Source organism: Rhodamnia argentea, chromosome 5 (assembly GCF_020921035.1).
Source record: "Rhodamnia argentea isolate NSW1041297 chromosome 5, ASM2092103v1, whole genome shotgun sequence".
NCBI lineage: Eukaryota > Viridiplantae > Streptophyta > Magnoliopsida > Myrtales > Myrtaceae > Rhodamnia > Rhodamnia argentea.
Window position 1 is genome coordinate 22,268,287 of NC_063154.1, and position 16,611 is coordinate 22,284,897.

The window sequence follows — 16,611 nt, forward strand, 5'->3', positions numbered from 1 at the left end:
TAGCTCCAATACAAAATGGCTTTTATTTTTTATTTTTTAATTTTTTTGGGGGCAAGAAAATGGCTTTTATGTTTTTCTCTTTCTTTTTGGAAAAATGCCCTAAAAAATTATAAATTAGACCCACTATAACACCAATGTCCCCAACTTAGGGCGTGCATGACACCACTTCTGAGTCGAATTTTTGTTTTGTTTTGTTTTTTTTATAATGACTTCCGAGCTGATTTTTACTTTTGCTTATGAGCAAAAGTTGATTTTTCTACTTTTGGAGAGAAGTAATTTTTTTTTTTACTTTTTCAAGTGGCTCCAAAATTACTTTTGGAGCAAAAAAAAAAAAAAAACCTTTAGAAATAGAAAAATGAAGTTATGTAACTAAATGGATTTTTGTTCCACAAGTGTTGTCATAAGCGTCCATGTGTCACCAAAACTCCTAAACTTATATCGGGAACCAACATGGTAAAAAAAAAAATATATATTTTCTATATGCTTTTGATATATATGTTTTGCAAGGATGTATGTGCTGCGTACGTAGGTCAAGTGCTTAACCCATTTTATATGATGCCAATTCAATTTTATGCTTTTCAATCTTGCTAATTTAATTTTCAATTTTTGCTAGAAATTTCAATATAATCATCCCGATCAACTTTTCGACATGACATCGTGCCACGATACTGGACCGCCACGTCAGCAATTCCCCGTAAAAATTAATCAAAAGAACTACATTGAAAGTTCACAAAAAAGGTCTATGACTGAATTTACAAATTGAATGGTTTAAGACTGAATTAATATCTATTCAAATATCTTTTAGGATTGATTGGACAATTTTCCAAAAAATGTTTGTGAAATTGACGTGACAGTATTCGTATTAGGGTGGACATTATTAGGTTTTGGGTGGCATTAATTTTTATTTTTATTTTTGCATTGTCTTTATTATCGAGTCATTTTAGAGGGGGACAAGGGTAATCCGAGCTGTCACCACGTAACCTAAATACAACAATAATTGTAAAAGCGAGGTTGATCGCCGGCCCGTGACCACAACAAAAACTTTTTAAACATACTTTAAAGATTAAATTAGTGAAAAAAGGGAATGTGATCATTAGAATGTTCAGAAGTTTCACATAATTAAATGGTAATTATTTTAATCTAAAGCCGAAAAGGGTTGGATTCACATCGGTAAACTTCGGGACTACGATTAAAATAAAAAGGATGCTGTAATTAGTAGCTGGAGGCTACTTAAGGAAAGTTAATTTTTTATTTACTTATTTAATGTTTGATCTTTCTCGATGCTTCGCTTCGTGAAACGTTTTGTCTAATGCAGTCAATAATGCACAACAAGCCCGAATTGTATGGGTCCGACCTCAAACTACCATTGATTCGTAATGAAGTGGAGAAAGTGGTATGGATAGATTTGAATTATTTGGTTACTTTTATTTCTTTATTGACCAATATAACGTATCAAAGGATGTAGGCATAATTCTACATAATTACACATATTGAAAATAAAAAAATTAAATAACTCACTTTTGAAGCATCGATTTCTATTAGGGTGTGTTTATGTCAACAAAACTTTATGATAAAGAAAATAGTTTTCATGACAATCATTCTCAAAGACAATGGTTAGTTTTCTTTTATTTGGTGGTTTGAGGAAATCAATTTCCCTCTTATTAGAAAGGGAAGTCATTTTTCCTCAAATTTAAGCTTGTTGTTTCAGTCGTTGAATAATTTACCGGCATTCAAGCACCAAAAAAATCAGAAAACAAATTGTTGTACACAGTTTTCCTTTTCTGTCGAAATCGTCGATACTTAACTTGAATTCTCGGTCTCTCTCCCTTTCAAAGAAAAGAGATGCCACCGAAAAGGACTGTCGAATTTTCATGAATTTTTTTACGAGTATAAAATTATCTCATACATAAGAAAATTAGGGTTGTTATGTTACCATTTACGGTAGAAAGTGAAATCAGTAACTTTTGAAAATCGAAAAAGGAAAAATAATTAGATCGAAAGAAAGGTTTTAGAATATTTAAATGAGAAACCTCCTCCGGCGACAATTTCGTAAGGAATGCATTAATTTCACTGTTTTTATTTTTGAACAAGTCCTATGTTCCCTTGCATTAAAAAGATGAATCACCTAATCTCATTGATTCTTTAAGACTTATTCTCAATTTTGTAGTTAAAAGAAACAAACCCTTCTCAATTTATCACTTTATGACAAAAATGACATTTTTTTTTTGTGGAAGAAATATGCTGAAAGGGCTCACATTATTACTGTATATTTTTGCAATTTTTTTGTTTTTTCTTTTGGGTGATGACAATTGACAGATATTTCTTATGTTATTATTATTATTATTTTTAATTACAAGGCCATGGGAATCCGACTTGTGCGGGTTCTGCCTTTATATAAGCCCTCCCTCCTCCCTCACTCATTTCATATCTTCTCTTCACTCACCAAACTCCTAAAGACTTGGCATCATTTGCAGAGAGAGACAAAGAGAGAGAATGGGGAAAGAGATAGTGAGCGCGGACCAGGAGATCCAGAGATGGCTGCCGGAACCCTCGTACCCCTCGACGCCGGCGTCGGGGCACCAGCCGAAGCTGCCGCTGCTGTCGCTGAACCACGTGTCGTTCGTGTGCCGGTCGGTGGCCGAGTCCGTGAGGTTCTACGAGCGGGTCCTCGGCTTCGTCCTCATCAAACGCCCTTCCTCCTTCGACTTCGAAGGCGCTTGGTAAAATCCCTGTCCCGACCTTACCTTTTTGTCCTTTGCTGCCCAATCAGTAGTGCTTTGAAAACAATACCGCGTCGGACCGGGGTAGGAATTTGGCCGTACTCGCCCACGGTCTTCGGCGTGGCATTTCATTTTGCGGGTTTCGATAGGTCCGATCGGACGCGAAACTTTAGTGCGGTCTGAGCTTCGGTGTCGGGAAAGCGAATATGACCCACTTAAGCATAAAGATCTCGGATCGTTCCGATCTTTACTTGGACATGATTGGAGGGAGTCCACATGAATCCTTCCATGCCTTTTTCACTCGAATTTTACTATGGATCTTTGAAATGAGCCTCTCAACTTACATTTTGAAATTCATTTTCTTCCAAATTCCAATCTTTATGAAGGAACACAACCTTTTGTCATCTTTGAAATCAAATTATTTGTGTGTGTATGTGGTTTTTTTTTTTTTTTTTAAGTTATAGCTTTGAGAGATTCCAAAGAAATTCAATCCCATGTGGTCAACATCATCAAACACCTTTGGAACTATAGAAGGCTTTCATGCTATCAAACATTTTAGCCTAACTTTTGTTTGATTAGTGCTAGTTCAGCTTGTTCCCTCTTTATTGTAGCAGCCTTTCAAAAGTGCTTTTGGGTAGTGTGAAAGAAAAAAAGAAGAAGAAGAAAAGGTGATAAGGGTTTTCTCGTTTTGAGGTGCTATCATTGTTTTTCTCGAAAAAAAATAAGGTTTCTTTTAAACTTAACAAAGAGCCCCACGCGTGCTGGCGAGACAATCATTGCAGAAATTTATTTTTTTGGGGACACATTTAGTTTAATTCCTTTCGGGAGCAAAGCATTTAAAAAAAGCACAAGAGGAAAACTAAGATTCTTATAAGCGTCCTCAACCGAATTTACTTCTTCGAGGCATCTGTTAAAATAATATTAAATGAGAAACGATTAAACACTTTTTGAGATAATGACCTACACAAATTTTTTAAATTAACCATGTAATAAGTCTATCAAAGAAAACCCATTAACAAAACTTTGGTTTTAGAGCTGGGGTTAGGTGGTAATCCAAAATTTTGGTATTACCAAATTGGGTCTACTTCCCAGTTCCCACCAACTCTTTTTGAAATGACACTCTCACTTCAATTAATTGAATAAGGGTGAACCTACAATCCATCACCTTGATTGCTTCTTTGAGGCAGTTCTTGTTTTTAGTAGATGCTTAGTTTTTTGAACTTCGATTTATGAATAGCATTTGTATGCTTGATAAGGAGATTGGCCTTGTCCTTTGCAGGCTCTTCAACTATGGCATTGGCATCCATTTGCTTGAAGCGGACGATGTTCAGACGAAGAAAGGGGCGATAAATCCCAAGGACAACCACATCTCCTTCCAGTGCTCCGACATGAAGCTCGTGATGAAGAAGCTCGAAGCGATGAACATGGAGTACGTGACCGCGGTCGTCGAGGAAGGCGGCGTCAAGGTCGATCAGCTCTTCTTCCACGACCCGGACGGTTACATGATCGAGATCTGCAACTGCGACAACTTGCCGGTCCTTCCCCTGTCCTCCTGCCCTCTCAAGCTCCCCAAAACCAGCAAGGACCCGTCGCCGTCCGCACTGTATGGTAAGTTTGAGAATCGGAGTTTGGACTTGCAATGCGCCATAGAAGTCGCGAATCAGATGATGGACAACTTGGTGAAGAACATGTTCGACATCTCAATCTAGGATTCGATGCCGAAGCGAATTTTGCCGAGAAATTCGAAGGAACCCTTTTGTGTATAGAATTTGCCAAGTCTCTCTCAGTGCAGGTTGCAAAGTGAGTGTAAAGATTTGAAAAATAAGGACATGTGCCACAGTCTGAAAATGTACACGCAAATTCGATCTTTGTTTCAATTAGTAGTGTCTGTCGTGTATCCCCATTTTGGCTAAAGCTTCATAAGCTTTTATTTTGTGCCCTAGGGTTTGTCGATTCCATTATTGTAGCTTCAAATTATAAGTGATATTCATCTATTCTTGTATTGCTGTAACTTCTGATCGAACTCATGAATATTGGCGCTCCTTTGGGGGGAAGTTCCGGTACCAAACTCACCAACCATTGCAAAAACTAAATAAAACGACAGACGTACACAAGCTATAATCAGCGAGAATTGCCTAGCTGTAAAAACTTGAGTTCATAAATGGTTCGAAAGATCTTATAAGAGCAGAGATACATTATTACAATGAAATGTAACGACAGAGATCATGAACTTTTCGAATAAGTTACAGATTGGGTCTTTCAAAGAAGTTGCCCGAGCCAAAGAGAAATTTCAAGGAATTGGACATTTCAACTCAATGGGACATCTCAAGAAAGGGTCAAGAGGCCATATAACATGCATGATAATGGGGCTGAGCAACATCCGCACATCTAGAGGCATCAAAATGGATTGAAAACCCACTTTTAACCCATATTCAATGAGATGGGCCATAAATGGGTTAGTCATGTTCTAATAAATGGGTTTGTGTTGTAAACCAAATTATATATGGGTTGTAATGGGTTTGTCCTAAACTCATTTACTACCCATTTAGCTTATGAAAATTATTAGTTGAGTCAAGCCATTCATAATATGTCATCCTTTTGAATACTTTTTTATAATTTTTATTTTTATTTGGTATTTATTATTATTTTTTTTGTATAATTTGGCGAGGGTCGCTGCTTAACCCTTGCTCGCCACAAGGCAAGGGCCGCGAAGCCCTCATTGATCTATGGCAAGAGCTTCTTGGTCCTTACCTGTGATTGGCGAGGGTCGGACGGTGACCCTCCCCGATCTTCGAAAAAAATTTTAAGAAATTAAAAATTTAAAAATAAGAAATTCATAATATTTTTTAAAAAAATTATAAAAATTGTCCAATGTTTTGTAATATATATTTTAAAAAATTATAAGAAATAAATTTTTTTATGGAAGTATTTTAGCAATATGGGTCGGGTTGAGTATGGGTTGAAGAATTTGCACTATATATAAATAGGTCATAAACGGGTTAATGGATTAATTTGGATCGGATCATTTATGACATGATCCAAACCGAACTCAATTTACCTATTTGACAGGTCTACCAAAAGCAAAACCTATATGCGCTAGTCCCCGCTCCTAGTCTTCCAATCCATCTAGCAAGTCTTTCAGATGCTTCTTTCCCAATTACAATACCATCTCTCTAGTTCCTTGCTCTGTATATTGCATTCTCTCATTCAGAAGAATACAGCACGAGGGTGAACTTTATAAATACTGTGAATATATAAAACTTATATATGCACATCTAAATGCAATACATAACTCGAACAAGATTAGAAAGGGGAAAACGAAGTCGAAAATCTGATAACCAGGCAGATAAATAACGCTATACAGTCTTCCTACTATCTTCTTTGAGAAAAATCTGAGGCATCCTCGACTCGACATTCTCATCCTCAGCTCCCAGATATCGATGTGTCGGTTTAGCCGAGAATATCCCGTGGCATCACAATCCTGAACACTGCATAGTGATGATTCAAGCTTTTTTTTTTTTTCACCCTGTAGCCGGTGAACACTGCCCAACGCTCCGGCGCTCGGGGTTTGGAAAAGCGTAAAACCCACACCTCATTATCTGATAACAAGTGCGATCGCACGCCTTAAACAAGACGAGATGCAACGGAAAAGCTCAATATCAGGAAATTCATCACTCTAGTTCAGAAAATCTACATGTTATGTTATCCAGATCTCAAATGCAAAGAATAACGAATCTAGAAAGAGGACAGGTATCTAAAGTGCATGTGCAAAGAACCACTACTGTCTGAGGCAGGATCTCAGATATCTTGGGCAAAGGGTAATGAGCCAAATAGCCTGCACATACACCAAACCAGACAGTTGCAGTTGATTTGTTTGACTTGTGTTGTGCATTGCTCCCAAACACGGTAAATGTCATGGCCAGTGGCGTCAGTTTTGAGACTTTGCGGCAGATAGAATACACCCTTCTTTGGTAGCTTCATCTTCACATCTCACATCATGGAATAAGGATATGTTTGGTAACAATTTTGTTCCCGAGAACAATTCCCAAACAAAAATGATTTTTTTGTAATTCTGTTCTTGGGTATAGGGAACTAGACTTTTTTTTTACCTTTTATTTCTGCTCCAAATTTATTTCTGGGAGCAGAAAAATTAACTGACGTTGCTAAACAATTTCCGTCCTCGGGAACAAAAGAACATGAATAAGAGAAACATGAGCCTTACCAAACGGCCCTAAACGGCTGTCCCTAGCAGCAGATGATTCAATGGTCACTATCGCAGCATGTCTCAACGGGTGCCAAAATGAAGAGCTCCTGCGAGTCTGTTCATCTACCCACCACCGAGGACGTAGTCAAGAAATGGATGTCTCAACTTGCTCCGGACCACCTGAGGAGCAGCTTTGAAGACACAATTCATGTTTCGTCCATCCAGTCATGTCAGCAGGAGATTTTGGTGGAACTACAACATACGGGACCTCCTTCTATTTTTGGAGTGTGCCAAGAGCAGACATCATCACATTTCAAGGGATGACTGTCTGAAAGGCCCCAGGCCCCCAGCTTTCAAAGTGATCGGATTGTTCTCGACTATTTTCTTGCATTTTGGTTCAAAAGTCCATGAACGTGACTTTCACATGAAAAGGTCGCATTCCTATCAAGTTAATTACAACAAATAAATCTCACTTCTTCTGTGAGCTAATCTGAGCTATCAAATATGCACACTCTTTAGGTAAATATGATTCCAAGCCCTACCATCTTTTTGGAAAGACGTCAATAATAAGGACAAATAAGGTTCGTTGTCCACAACATTACATTATTATCCAGATGCTAGTAGCAATCTACTAGTTCTCTCCGGAGATGAAGGAGGATTACCAAAAAAAAAGTTCTAAACATGTTGTACAAATGCCAATTCAATTAAACCTTTTAATTTGGCAAATTTTGCCCTAAACTGTGGATCTCGATTAAAAAAAAAAAAAATGCCAATTCAATTATAAACCTTTTAATTTGACAAATTTAGTCATAAACTTTTTGATAATTTACCAATTAAGTCATTCCGGTCAATTTTAGGCGGAAGTATCTTAAGTGGGACTAGCCGTCTTACATGGTGCGGCCAATTTTCCATTATTTTTTCTTTTCTGTTTTTATTTCATTATCGCAGGCTTGGCCCTCAAAGTAATGGATCTACCTGATCTCTTGATACAAACTAAAATAATACCAGGCAATCAATCAAATCCTCAACGAGCTTCACCACATCATCTTCAGTTCGTCTACCTGGTCTCCTGATATAGACTAAAATAATTCTTAGTCACTCGCCAAACTAACACTACCAAAATAAAACTGTGGGAACAAAGATCACTCCTAAGGACGCTGGCCATCAAAGAGAGCCTCCGAGAGCAACTTGGCAAAGTTCCTATTGGGCTTAACGGCATATTTAGAGAGCAACAAGCAACATATAATGTTGAAGTATCTCACTTTGATAACTAAAATCTTTCGAATAGGACTTTTAATTGGGTATTAGAGCCAACTTTCAATTCTTCATGCGCCATTTAATATTTCATCCCGAGCGAGAGATTTTCTGTCTTATTCCTAAGGTGCATTCAGCATATGATTTTGTTTGAGTTTGCACATGAGATGGGATATTGAAGTATTGAACACCAATTGTTTGCCGAGCTATTTAGAGCCATGGTTTAAAGTAGCGGCTGATAGCAGTCGGCGAGGATGAAATCCACACCAATAGCAGCCGCTGTTGGCCCTATTGTGGTGATAACACCTCTTAGAGGCTGATATGCCCGCATCGGCAATTATCGAAATGCAATTGGTAACACAAATTGAAAATCTGATAATCACTTTCGTCATCTACCTTGCCCTAATAACCTATCCACAGTCGACATCGATAATAACTCCCCAAGCAGTCCAATGAAGAAATTCTCCCACCAAAAATTTGTAACTAAGCCAGCTATTGTTAAGTCACTCTTAACCCTACAAGCTTGAAGCCCGTTTACTATGGCAAAAATAATCTGGTATTTCAAGCTAATGGCCATTTCAGCTCAACAAGACATCCCAAAAAAGGGTCAAGGGGCCACAACATACATGCTAATGGGCTTGAGCAACACATGCTGAGCAACACATGCTCATCACCGAAAGGAGACAGTGACCGAAACCAAAACCTATGCTCGCAAGTTGCCGCCCCCTAGTCTTCAAATCATCTAGCCAGTCCTCCAGATGATTGGCCAGTCCCAACCAATACCATCACTCTACTTCCTTGCTTTGTATATTTTATTCCAGTATTGATAAGAATACAGCACTTGGCCAACATCGTAATTAACTGTGGAATATCTATAACTTAAATAGGGACATCTAAATGCAATACATAACTCGAACAAGGTACAGGAAAAAAAAAAGGTTCAAAATCTGATGACCAAGATGATAAGCAACACGGTACAATCTACCTACTATCTTCTTCCTGCAAAATTTGAGGCATCCTCAAGTCAACATTCTCATCTTCAGCTCCCAGATATCGATGTTTTGGCTTTGTTGAGGATATCCTGTGGCCCCACAACCCTGAACACTGCGTAGTGATGATTCAAGCTTTTTTCCCCCTGTAGCCGGTGAACGCTGCCCAACGCTCCCGCACTCGGATTTGGAAATGCGTAAAACACACGCCTGATTCTCTGATGCACAAGTGCCATCGCACACCTTAAACAAAATGAAGTGCAACAGAAAAGTTCAATATCAAGAAATTCATCACTCCATTTGAGAAAATCTACAACTCTTTAACGCTTGTTGTGCCAAATCAAAGGCAACTCTCCATGGTTTTTTTATCCAGATCTCAAATGTGAAAAATATCTAATCTAGAAAGAGGACAGGAATGAAAAGTGCATGTGCAAAGAACCACTACTGTCTGAGGCAGGATCTCAGAAATTTCGGGGAAAGGGTAATGAGACAAATTGCCTGCACGTGCACCAAACCAGACAGTTGCAGTTGATTTGTTTAACTTACATTGTGCATGGCTCCCAAACAAGGTAGATGTCATTGCCAGTGCATAAATACGGCCTACTACAGAGATCACCTTTTCCATGAGCATCATCATTTTTGTCATCATTGCCAACCTGGATTTCCAATTATATAGATGTCAGTGCCAAGCCGAAATATTGTCTTATTGAATGCAAAGAAGAAGCAAAGAATCAAGCTATAGAATCAAATGCAAGAGTTGGCTCAATATCTTCAATGCCAAATAATCCTTGAACATCTCATCTTTAGTGCCAACTAGTTATTCAGTGGAAAGTGCATGTATGACTGGTTGAGTAAGCATTGTCATCAAAAGGTATTCACTTTATAATCATCGTATATACAGACTTGACATTTAGCAAGTCTATTGAGACAATGAAATTGACTAAGGGATGATTATGACATCCACCCAACCAACCATCTGAGAGCTAATAGGACTTTGAGTTGACCAATAACAGATGAACCAGTATGATGATATTCACAAATGTTGAGAAAAGATCATGCACTTCAAAACAAAGAAACAGCTGAAACCTAGATGCCATTGTCATGCTGGACAGTTTTGCCAGGATTTCCTTCACATGTAAAGGAAAAGCTTACGTCAGTGCCTTCAGTTTTCCGTCTTTTTGCTTGAGACTTTGCAGAAGATAGAATACACTCCTCTTTGGTAGCTTCATCTTCATGTCTCACACCGGGGAATAAGCGTCTGTCCCTGGCAGCAGATGATTCAATGGCCACTATAGCAGCATGTCGCAATGGGTGCCAAAATAAAGAGCTCCCACGAGTCTGTTCATCTACCCACCCCCGAGGATGTAGACAAGAAATGGATGTCTCAACTTGCTCTGGTCCACCTGAGGAACAGCATTGAAGACATAATTCATGTTCTATCCATCGAGTCATGTCAGCAGAAGATTTGGTGGAATCAGTACCAACTTCTTTTTTTGGAGTATGCCAAGAGCAGACTTCATCACATGCCCTTGCAATCACTTGATTAGATAGAGGATCTACAATTGCTGCAGCATTGACCACCTGTAGGACGAGAGAATGCTGTAACAAAAGCAGAATTTTTGCAATTTCCACAACCTAAGAGGTTCCCACACCAGCTTAAAACAAAATTGGACGCATGACTGGGAAGCAACATGAAGTGCTACATTTCCTTCCCGAATCCTCCATTTTGCTATGTCTATGCATGAACATTTCAAGGGATAACTATCTAAAGGACCCAGCCTTCGAAATGATCAGATTGTTCTCCACTATTATAAAACAGATTTCTTCCTTTTTTTTTTTTGGTCCAAAAGTCGATAGACGTGACTTTCACATAAAAAATTCACATTCCTGTCAAGTTAATTACAAGTAGTAAATCTCACTTCTTCGTTGAACCCAAAATGATTCCCTGCGAGCTATGTTGAACTCCCTAAGGTTTGAAGGGAAAAATGTTGAAAGTGCAAATACATGAGCAGTTAGAAATGATACTCATCCAACATGTACGTGGATGGGCTTTACTTCATAGAATACCGATTCAAAGAATAATAGAAAGTAGGACAAAAGGAAGGCCTTAGAGCATGCCAAGTTGTCTCACAAATTGTGAAAGCAGTATAACCCTCGGAAAGAAATGATTGTTATGTATAAGAGGATTTTTTTATTTTTTATTTTTTTAAATTTGGTAAGATGGGGAGGCCAAGGTAGGACTCATATCCAAGACCTCTCAGATCTTGACTAGTCTGACATATTATTAGCTGCGAACTTGAAGAAATCAAAGTTACATTCATTAATCACAAGTCAAGGGCATACCCGAACACTTACCACACTACCATTAGATTTCGCCAATTCCAGAGCATACTTCATAAAACTTACAACTGATCGCGAGTCTTCTTCACTAAACCCAGTTATGCCACTGATATTGCTGCTATGAGGAAAATCAGAAGTCAAGAGAACAAATCAGTATTGACATAGGGTATGGAAAACTTCACATAATACACATGGATATAGAGGAACAGATAGTTCCTTGTGATGGAAATGCGAAAACAAAGGACAAAGATTAGCACAAACTCCATTGAATTGCGTCATGCAAAGAAGTGAGACTTAAGTTTGATTGCAAAAGGTGACAGAGAATAACAGGTCTCTGGAGTCATAATTCATTAGCAGCCATTGTGCATGATGGAGATGGCTTGATCAGTTATTTCTTGAGAGTAACATCTCTGGTTAACTCCTCTCAGACAGATGCAACCAAAACTGATATAACCCAGCTGAACGAAGTAAAATCAATCACATCCTAACTTTCTAAAGAGAAAGCTTATCAAATTTGAGATGGGCACTTAAACTGCAACTTTTTGTAAGTCTTTGGTTTTCGGACTCCAACTTCCAACTTATTATGCTTGGAAATATATTCTGAAGGAGGTAAAAGTATAAAATGAACACCCAGAGCTGCCCAAGAGAATATTGAAATTCATAAGGAAGTTATCCCGGAAAAACCACCTTCACCGGCTCCTTTAATTGACACAACATTAGAATCAGAGACATCTGCACATGCAGATGCAAATATCCTAAAACTGCAAAAATGTCCTAAAACATGACGGCAATATGTTGATCTTAGGACACGAACATGCGTTACCATTACTGATGGGATAATTTAAAAGTGACGTACTAGGTTGGCGGATGGAATGAGGTGGGCCATAGCTTGCACTGTTCTACCCACTCTTCCTTTGACGATGCAGCATATTTGCATACCTATCACCAATTAGGGCGAATAAGTATAAAGAAGAAAATCCCACTTTGTCATCACATAGTGAAGTGAAATGACGCCATTTTCAGGTTACATGTTACAGGGAGTTCTTATGCAGTGTATCTTCTTGCAAGCATATTTGAATGTACAAGTATATATAGAATCAGATAAGTATGATATGCAGCAGATAAAGCTTTAGAATTTTATTTACAACTGATAGACTTTCATAATATCAAATCATCTGTGCACTATGGAAAATTTGAGAAAGATACACTCTTCCACCTAACATTAGGTAGGATATGGGATATCCGATCCCCTCTTTAGTCTGGCCTATAAACATAGCTTATTTTCATGCCATAATGAACTTAAAAAATCAATTTACATTATGGACATGAAAAAGGATAAAAAATTCAAGAGATGGAATTGTTTAAATTCAGGATTTGAAAGCCAATTTGATCTACATACACAGTAACATCCTATCCAGCCAGTGAAGTGCCATCTTACAAGAATCTAATGCCATTGACAATGCAGGTGTTTACTGATGCATCATAACGATCAATCAGTAAAGATGTTCCAACTACTTATTCACTTGTTATTCACTTGAAAGTACAGTTCACTAATGCAGGGACATAGTAGAGCAAACAATATTCGTGTACAACAACCTATACCAAGAAGCCCTCTTTGGCAGAAATAACCTATAGAGCATTGAAGAAAATCTACAAAGCCCAAAAGAAATTCCCAAGCAAAGCCCATAATTGCCCACTTTGGTCATAAACACAACTATACCTCCTAAAGCAGCAGAAAGGAAATCATTGTGAAAGAACTCTTTTCTAAATGACAGTTTGACACAGACATATCACCCGATCTGCACTAATTACTTAAATGAGTTGTACGGTCAAAAATAAATGAGGGAGCATTCGTGAAATAAAATTTTCAAGAACTTGGAAAATGTGAGAAGAGAGAAGGAATGAACATATGTCAAATACGCTAACTGTTCATGGTAGTGTAACATACTCCGTAAGTAAACATCAACACTCATGGATACCATAACTTGTCAAAGCCATGGTTCTCTCTACAAGTTATTGAAGATAAAGTAAAATATGGGAAAATCAACATGAAATGTTAACAAGAAAACAACCCACTTTTGCCACAAAAGGACTCAACTGATAAGAAGTAATTACATCCTTCACGTCGCATGGAATTCCATCAAAATCGCCATTTTCAGGAGCCGGACATAAGATCACTGATAGCTGAACTTTTGCTGTCAAAACCATTACAACAACCAGACAGTTCAATAATTCCATAGGAAACCAGTTAAAGAATCGTTGAAAAGCTGGGTAGGTAAACGATGATTTCTTGAAAAAAATACGAAAACCAATCCCCGGTCTCCATCAAACGGACCTCGCATAGGAAATAATTAGAAGATTCTTCGAGACAATTACCCGTTCATCCTCAAAAGCAAATTACCTTATATTGAGTGGGTCACTGTTTTTGTTTGGTTTCTTTGTTTTCTCAACTTTCTGATCTTTCAATCCTATTTCTGCAAATCATGTGCACATAACAGGTATTGTAATCCTATTCAATCAATTTTCATGATTGATTAAGGGAAAAACAGAAAACTGTGCACTTAAATTAACAAGCGATATAGGTTATTTTCATAATTGTTCATCAAGTTTTTCAACGCCTTGCATAGCTGATGCATATTAGAAAACAAGCTAAAGACCAGAAGCCAATGGTAGCATTTGAGTTTCAGCAGAAAATAATCATCCTGAATCAGGCATTTTGTTTTCCGTATTAGTCCCTCCAAAGAATTTCCAGCAGCACAAGGAGAAAATTTAGGATATGCATGCAGACTGGCAGAGGTAAGGAGCACCCCTCATTCACCCCACAACATAAGCTAACCATCCACCGAAGACCGCAGCTTCATCACTCTTAGTGTGGCTTGGGAGAAGGTCTCTTGTAGAGGAATTACACTGATTTCATGCATATGACTTTAAATATCTAATGCTGATTGACTTGCTATACTCAAGTTAATGACTTACGGTGCTTCCAATGCAGAAAAAGCTTTCTCATAGCTTTGGGGCTTAGAAGTTCAGACATAATGTCTTCAATCTGATGACAATTGACACGCATGGGGTCAGAAGAATCTATTCCCTCTTTTATGTTACTTAAAGAGCAGTAAATACACAGGACTGATTTCTGATCAAGAACTCCACGCGTGAGTACAAACAACGGCATTTAATTCTTTGCATGAAATTGTTCCTGTTAACGACCCTCGCATGAAGACAGCAACATTGCAATGATCTTTTAAACTTTTAAAGGGCAACCCATGAACTAAAGGCAATAGAAAGACCTAGTTAAGCACATGCTCTAATGCACACTTTATGAGTAAAGCTCCAATCTGGATGAGTGAAGCTCCACCTATGATTTCCATCTTAGTATTCCAAATCAACGTGCACAGAAAAAATTGTTTCTCAATTTCAAAGATGCAAGAAACAATGATGTTCCAATGCCGTTATCATTAAGTGATCAATCACACCAGTAACAAAACGAGATACCACATAACACCGATATGCTCATTAACCCAGAATGTACCTCCTTCGAGACACTGCTTCTTCACCCGCTTCACGTGATGTAGGTCCTCCAATGGCGCAATTTGACTCAAACGCCTAACCAACAACCAAAGATCGACTCCCAAATTTGAGTGAAAAATCAAACCACATAAGAAACAGCAAGGTCTGAGAAGCGCAGATTGAGCCTAATACATAATGTCCAACGTAAAACACTTGAGACTGACCTTATGATAGTGCTCGTGAGCTTCGGCTGCTCAATCTGAGCGGCGACAACATTCACTGCTCGCAAAGAAACACAACAAAACGCCAATTCCGAAGGCGGAATACATCAGCAAAAGTCAAGTCCAGAGATTTCACGGAAATATAGGATACGTCAGTCGTCTGTAAAGAAGAAACCTGTGAGTTGCTGATCAGGAGGAACCGGTGACCTGCCAGGAACGTGGATGATTCGCCACGCATCAGCCTCGCCGCTCATCGTTCTTCCCGGCTATCTTCCTTCACCAGCCCAACAGGAGGTGATCGAGCACGGAAGTCGTTGGTGGTCGATTTCACTCAAGAAATCGTAACGTGGTCGGGTGGTCGCGAAGCTCGACGGCGGCCGAAAGTTGAAGAAGCGGCGCGACTCTCTCGACGGGGAGAGCGAGAACTGGGCCTGATTATGGGCCTGAACCGGCCCAGACTCTTTCAAGCCCGTTCCACTAATTTTTTGTTCAGGTGTTATTACACTACAGTGGCTCTTTTTTGTTTGTTAATTGATTTTCTTTGAAGGATAATTTTTGCACTTTTTAAAGATTATTAAATAATACAAGTCATATTATATTCCAAGTTAGGCGATTCGGAGCAAATTATGAGCGCATTAGGTGCACATTACCCCTGATATCCGTTTCTTGATGTCGATCATCAATCCGTAGTATTGTTTGTCTCGTCGGCTGCTATTCTAGTAATGCAACAATTCAGTAGATATAACATAAATGAGACATTACGTTAGTTTTTTTTTTTTTTTGAGGTTTTTGTTTGTCTTGTGAATGCAAAATTAAATCCCTTAAAGACTACGTGAAGCCATGACCTATATATGATTAAGTATGTCCTAACCTAATCAGCACCGGTAGATTGGCATGAGTTCCTAACTTAAACAATGACATGCATGATGTGCAATACCCAATTAATACATGACCTACACGCAACACTAATCACGAAAATTCAAAATTAGATCCTGAAAGCATATCGAAACCCAAATGACGTGCAATATGCACCAATCAAAATAACAGAATGACAATGATGATGATTTTATGAGTTGAAATCGAAAACGGATTAACCCTGTAAATTAATGCAACCTATTTGGGATGCTAATCTATATTTTTAAGTTGTTCTTCATTAATGAGCGAGACCTAATGCTGAGATATGCACGAACATAATGTATGTTGCAGGGATATGCAGGCAAGAAGTGACGATGTGAGAGAATTCCTACTCGCGAATTTTCCTCCCAAAGTCCCAAGCCCATCCTCTCTGTTGCTCTATCTCCTAATTTGACTCCGTCCCATTCTCCTCTTTTCAAACTTCACGCGCAGATGTAATATCCGCTTGTGATTGTGTTTGA

At 38.5% G+C, this 16,611-nt stretch overlaps 2 protein-coding genes across 4 annotated transcripts; one reads left to right on the plus strand and one right to left on the minus strand.

Moving 5' to 3' along the window:
- Positions 1-2,436: 2,436 nt before the first annotated feature.
- Positions 2,437-4,710, plus strand: LOC115732412 (glyoxylase I 4-like). Its single transcript, XM_030663046.2, has 2 exons — positions 2,437-2,720; positions 4,000-4,710. The coding sequence occupies exons 1-2, from the start codon at positions 2,494-2,496 to the stop codon at positions 4,427-4,429; spliced, it is 657 nt and encodes a 218-aa protein (XP_030518906.1). The 5' UTR covers positions 2,437-2,493; the 3' UTR covers positions 4,430-4,710.
- Positions 4,711-8,948: 4,238 nt separating this feature from the next.
- Positions 8,949-15,871, minus strand: LOC115726290 (tRNA-specific adenosine deaminase TAD3). 3 transcript variants are annotated; one of them, XM_048279334.1, is made up of 10 exons: positions 15,797-15,871; positions 15,411-15,712; positions 15,239-15,293; positions 15,037-15,110; positions 13,623-13,702; positions 12,364-12,446; positions 11,523-11,622; positions 10,320-10,748; positions 9,714-9,823; positions 8,949-9,410 (listed from the first exon to the last, which is right to left on the minus strand). In XM_048279334.1, the coding sequence occupies exons 2-10, from the start codon at positions 15,487-15,489 to the stop codon at positions 9,218-9,220; spliced, it is 1,203 nt and encodes a 400-aa protein (XP_048135291.1). In that variant the 5' UTR covers positions 15,490-15,712; positions 15,797-15,871; the 3' UTR covers positions 8,949-9,217. The 3 variants fall into 3 exon arrangements, with proteins under 3 accessions (XP_048135291.1, XP_048135289.1, XP_048135290.1); XM_048279332.1 differs by having other exon boundaries at positions 13,584-13,702; positions 15,797-15,870; XM_048279333.1 differs by lacking the exons at positions 15,239-15,293; positions 15,411-15,712; positions 15,797-15,871 and having other exon boundaries at positions 10,320-10,766; positions 13,606-13,702.
- Between the last annotated feature and the right edge of the window lie 740 nt (positions 15,872-16,611).

What these genes read in the sequence shown, in the direction of transcription:
- LOC115732412 (XM_030663046.2), top strand. Translation starts at nt 2,494, where the DNA reads ATGGGGAAAGAGATAGTGAGCGCGGACCAGGAGATCCAGAGATGGCTG. An exon ending in TTCGACTTCGAAGGCGCTTG is followed by an intron (nt 2,721 to 3,999) that starts GTAAAATCCCTG and finishes TGTCCTTTGCAG; the next exon opens with GCTCTTCAACTATGGCATTG.
- LOC115726290 (XM_048279332.1), bottom strand. Translation starts at nt 15,489, where the DNA reads ATGAGCGGCGAGGCTGATGCGTGGCGAATCATCCACGTTCCTGGCAGG. An exon ending in CTCACGAGCACTATCATAAG is followed by an intron (nt 15,111 to 15,238) that starts GTCAGTCTCAAG and finishes GTTGTTGGTTAG; the next exon opens with GCGTTTGAGTCAAATTGCGC. An exon ending in GGAAAACTGAAGGCACTGAC is followed by an intron (nt 9,824 to 10,319) that starts GTAAGCTTTTCC and finishes TTGGAAATCCAG; the next exon opens with GTTGGCAATGATGACAAAAA.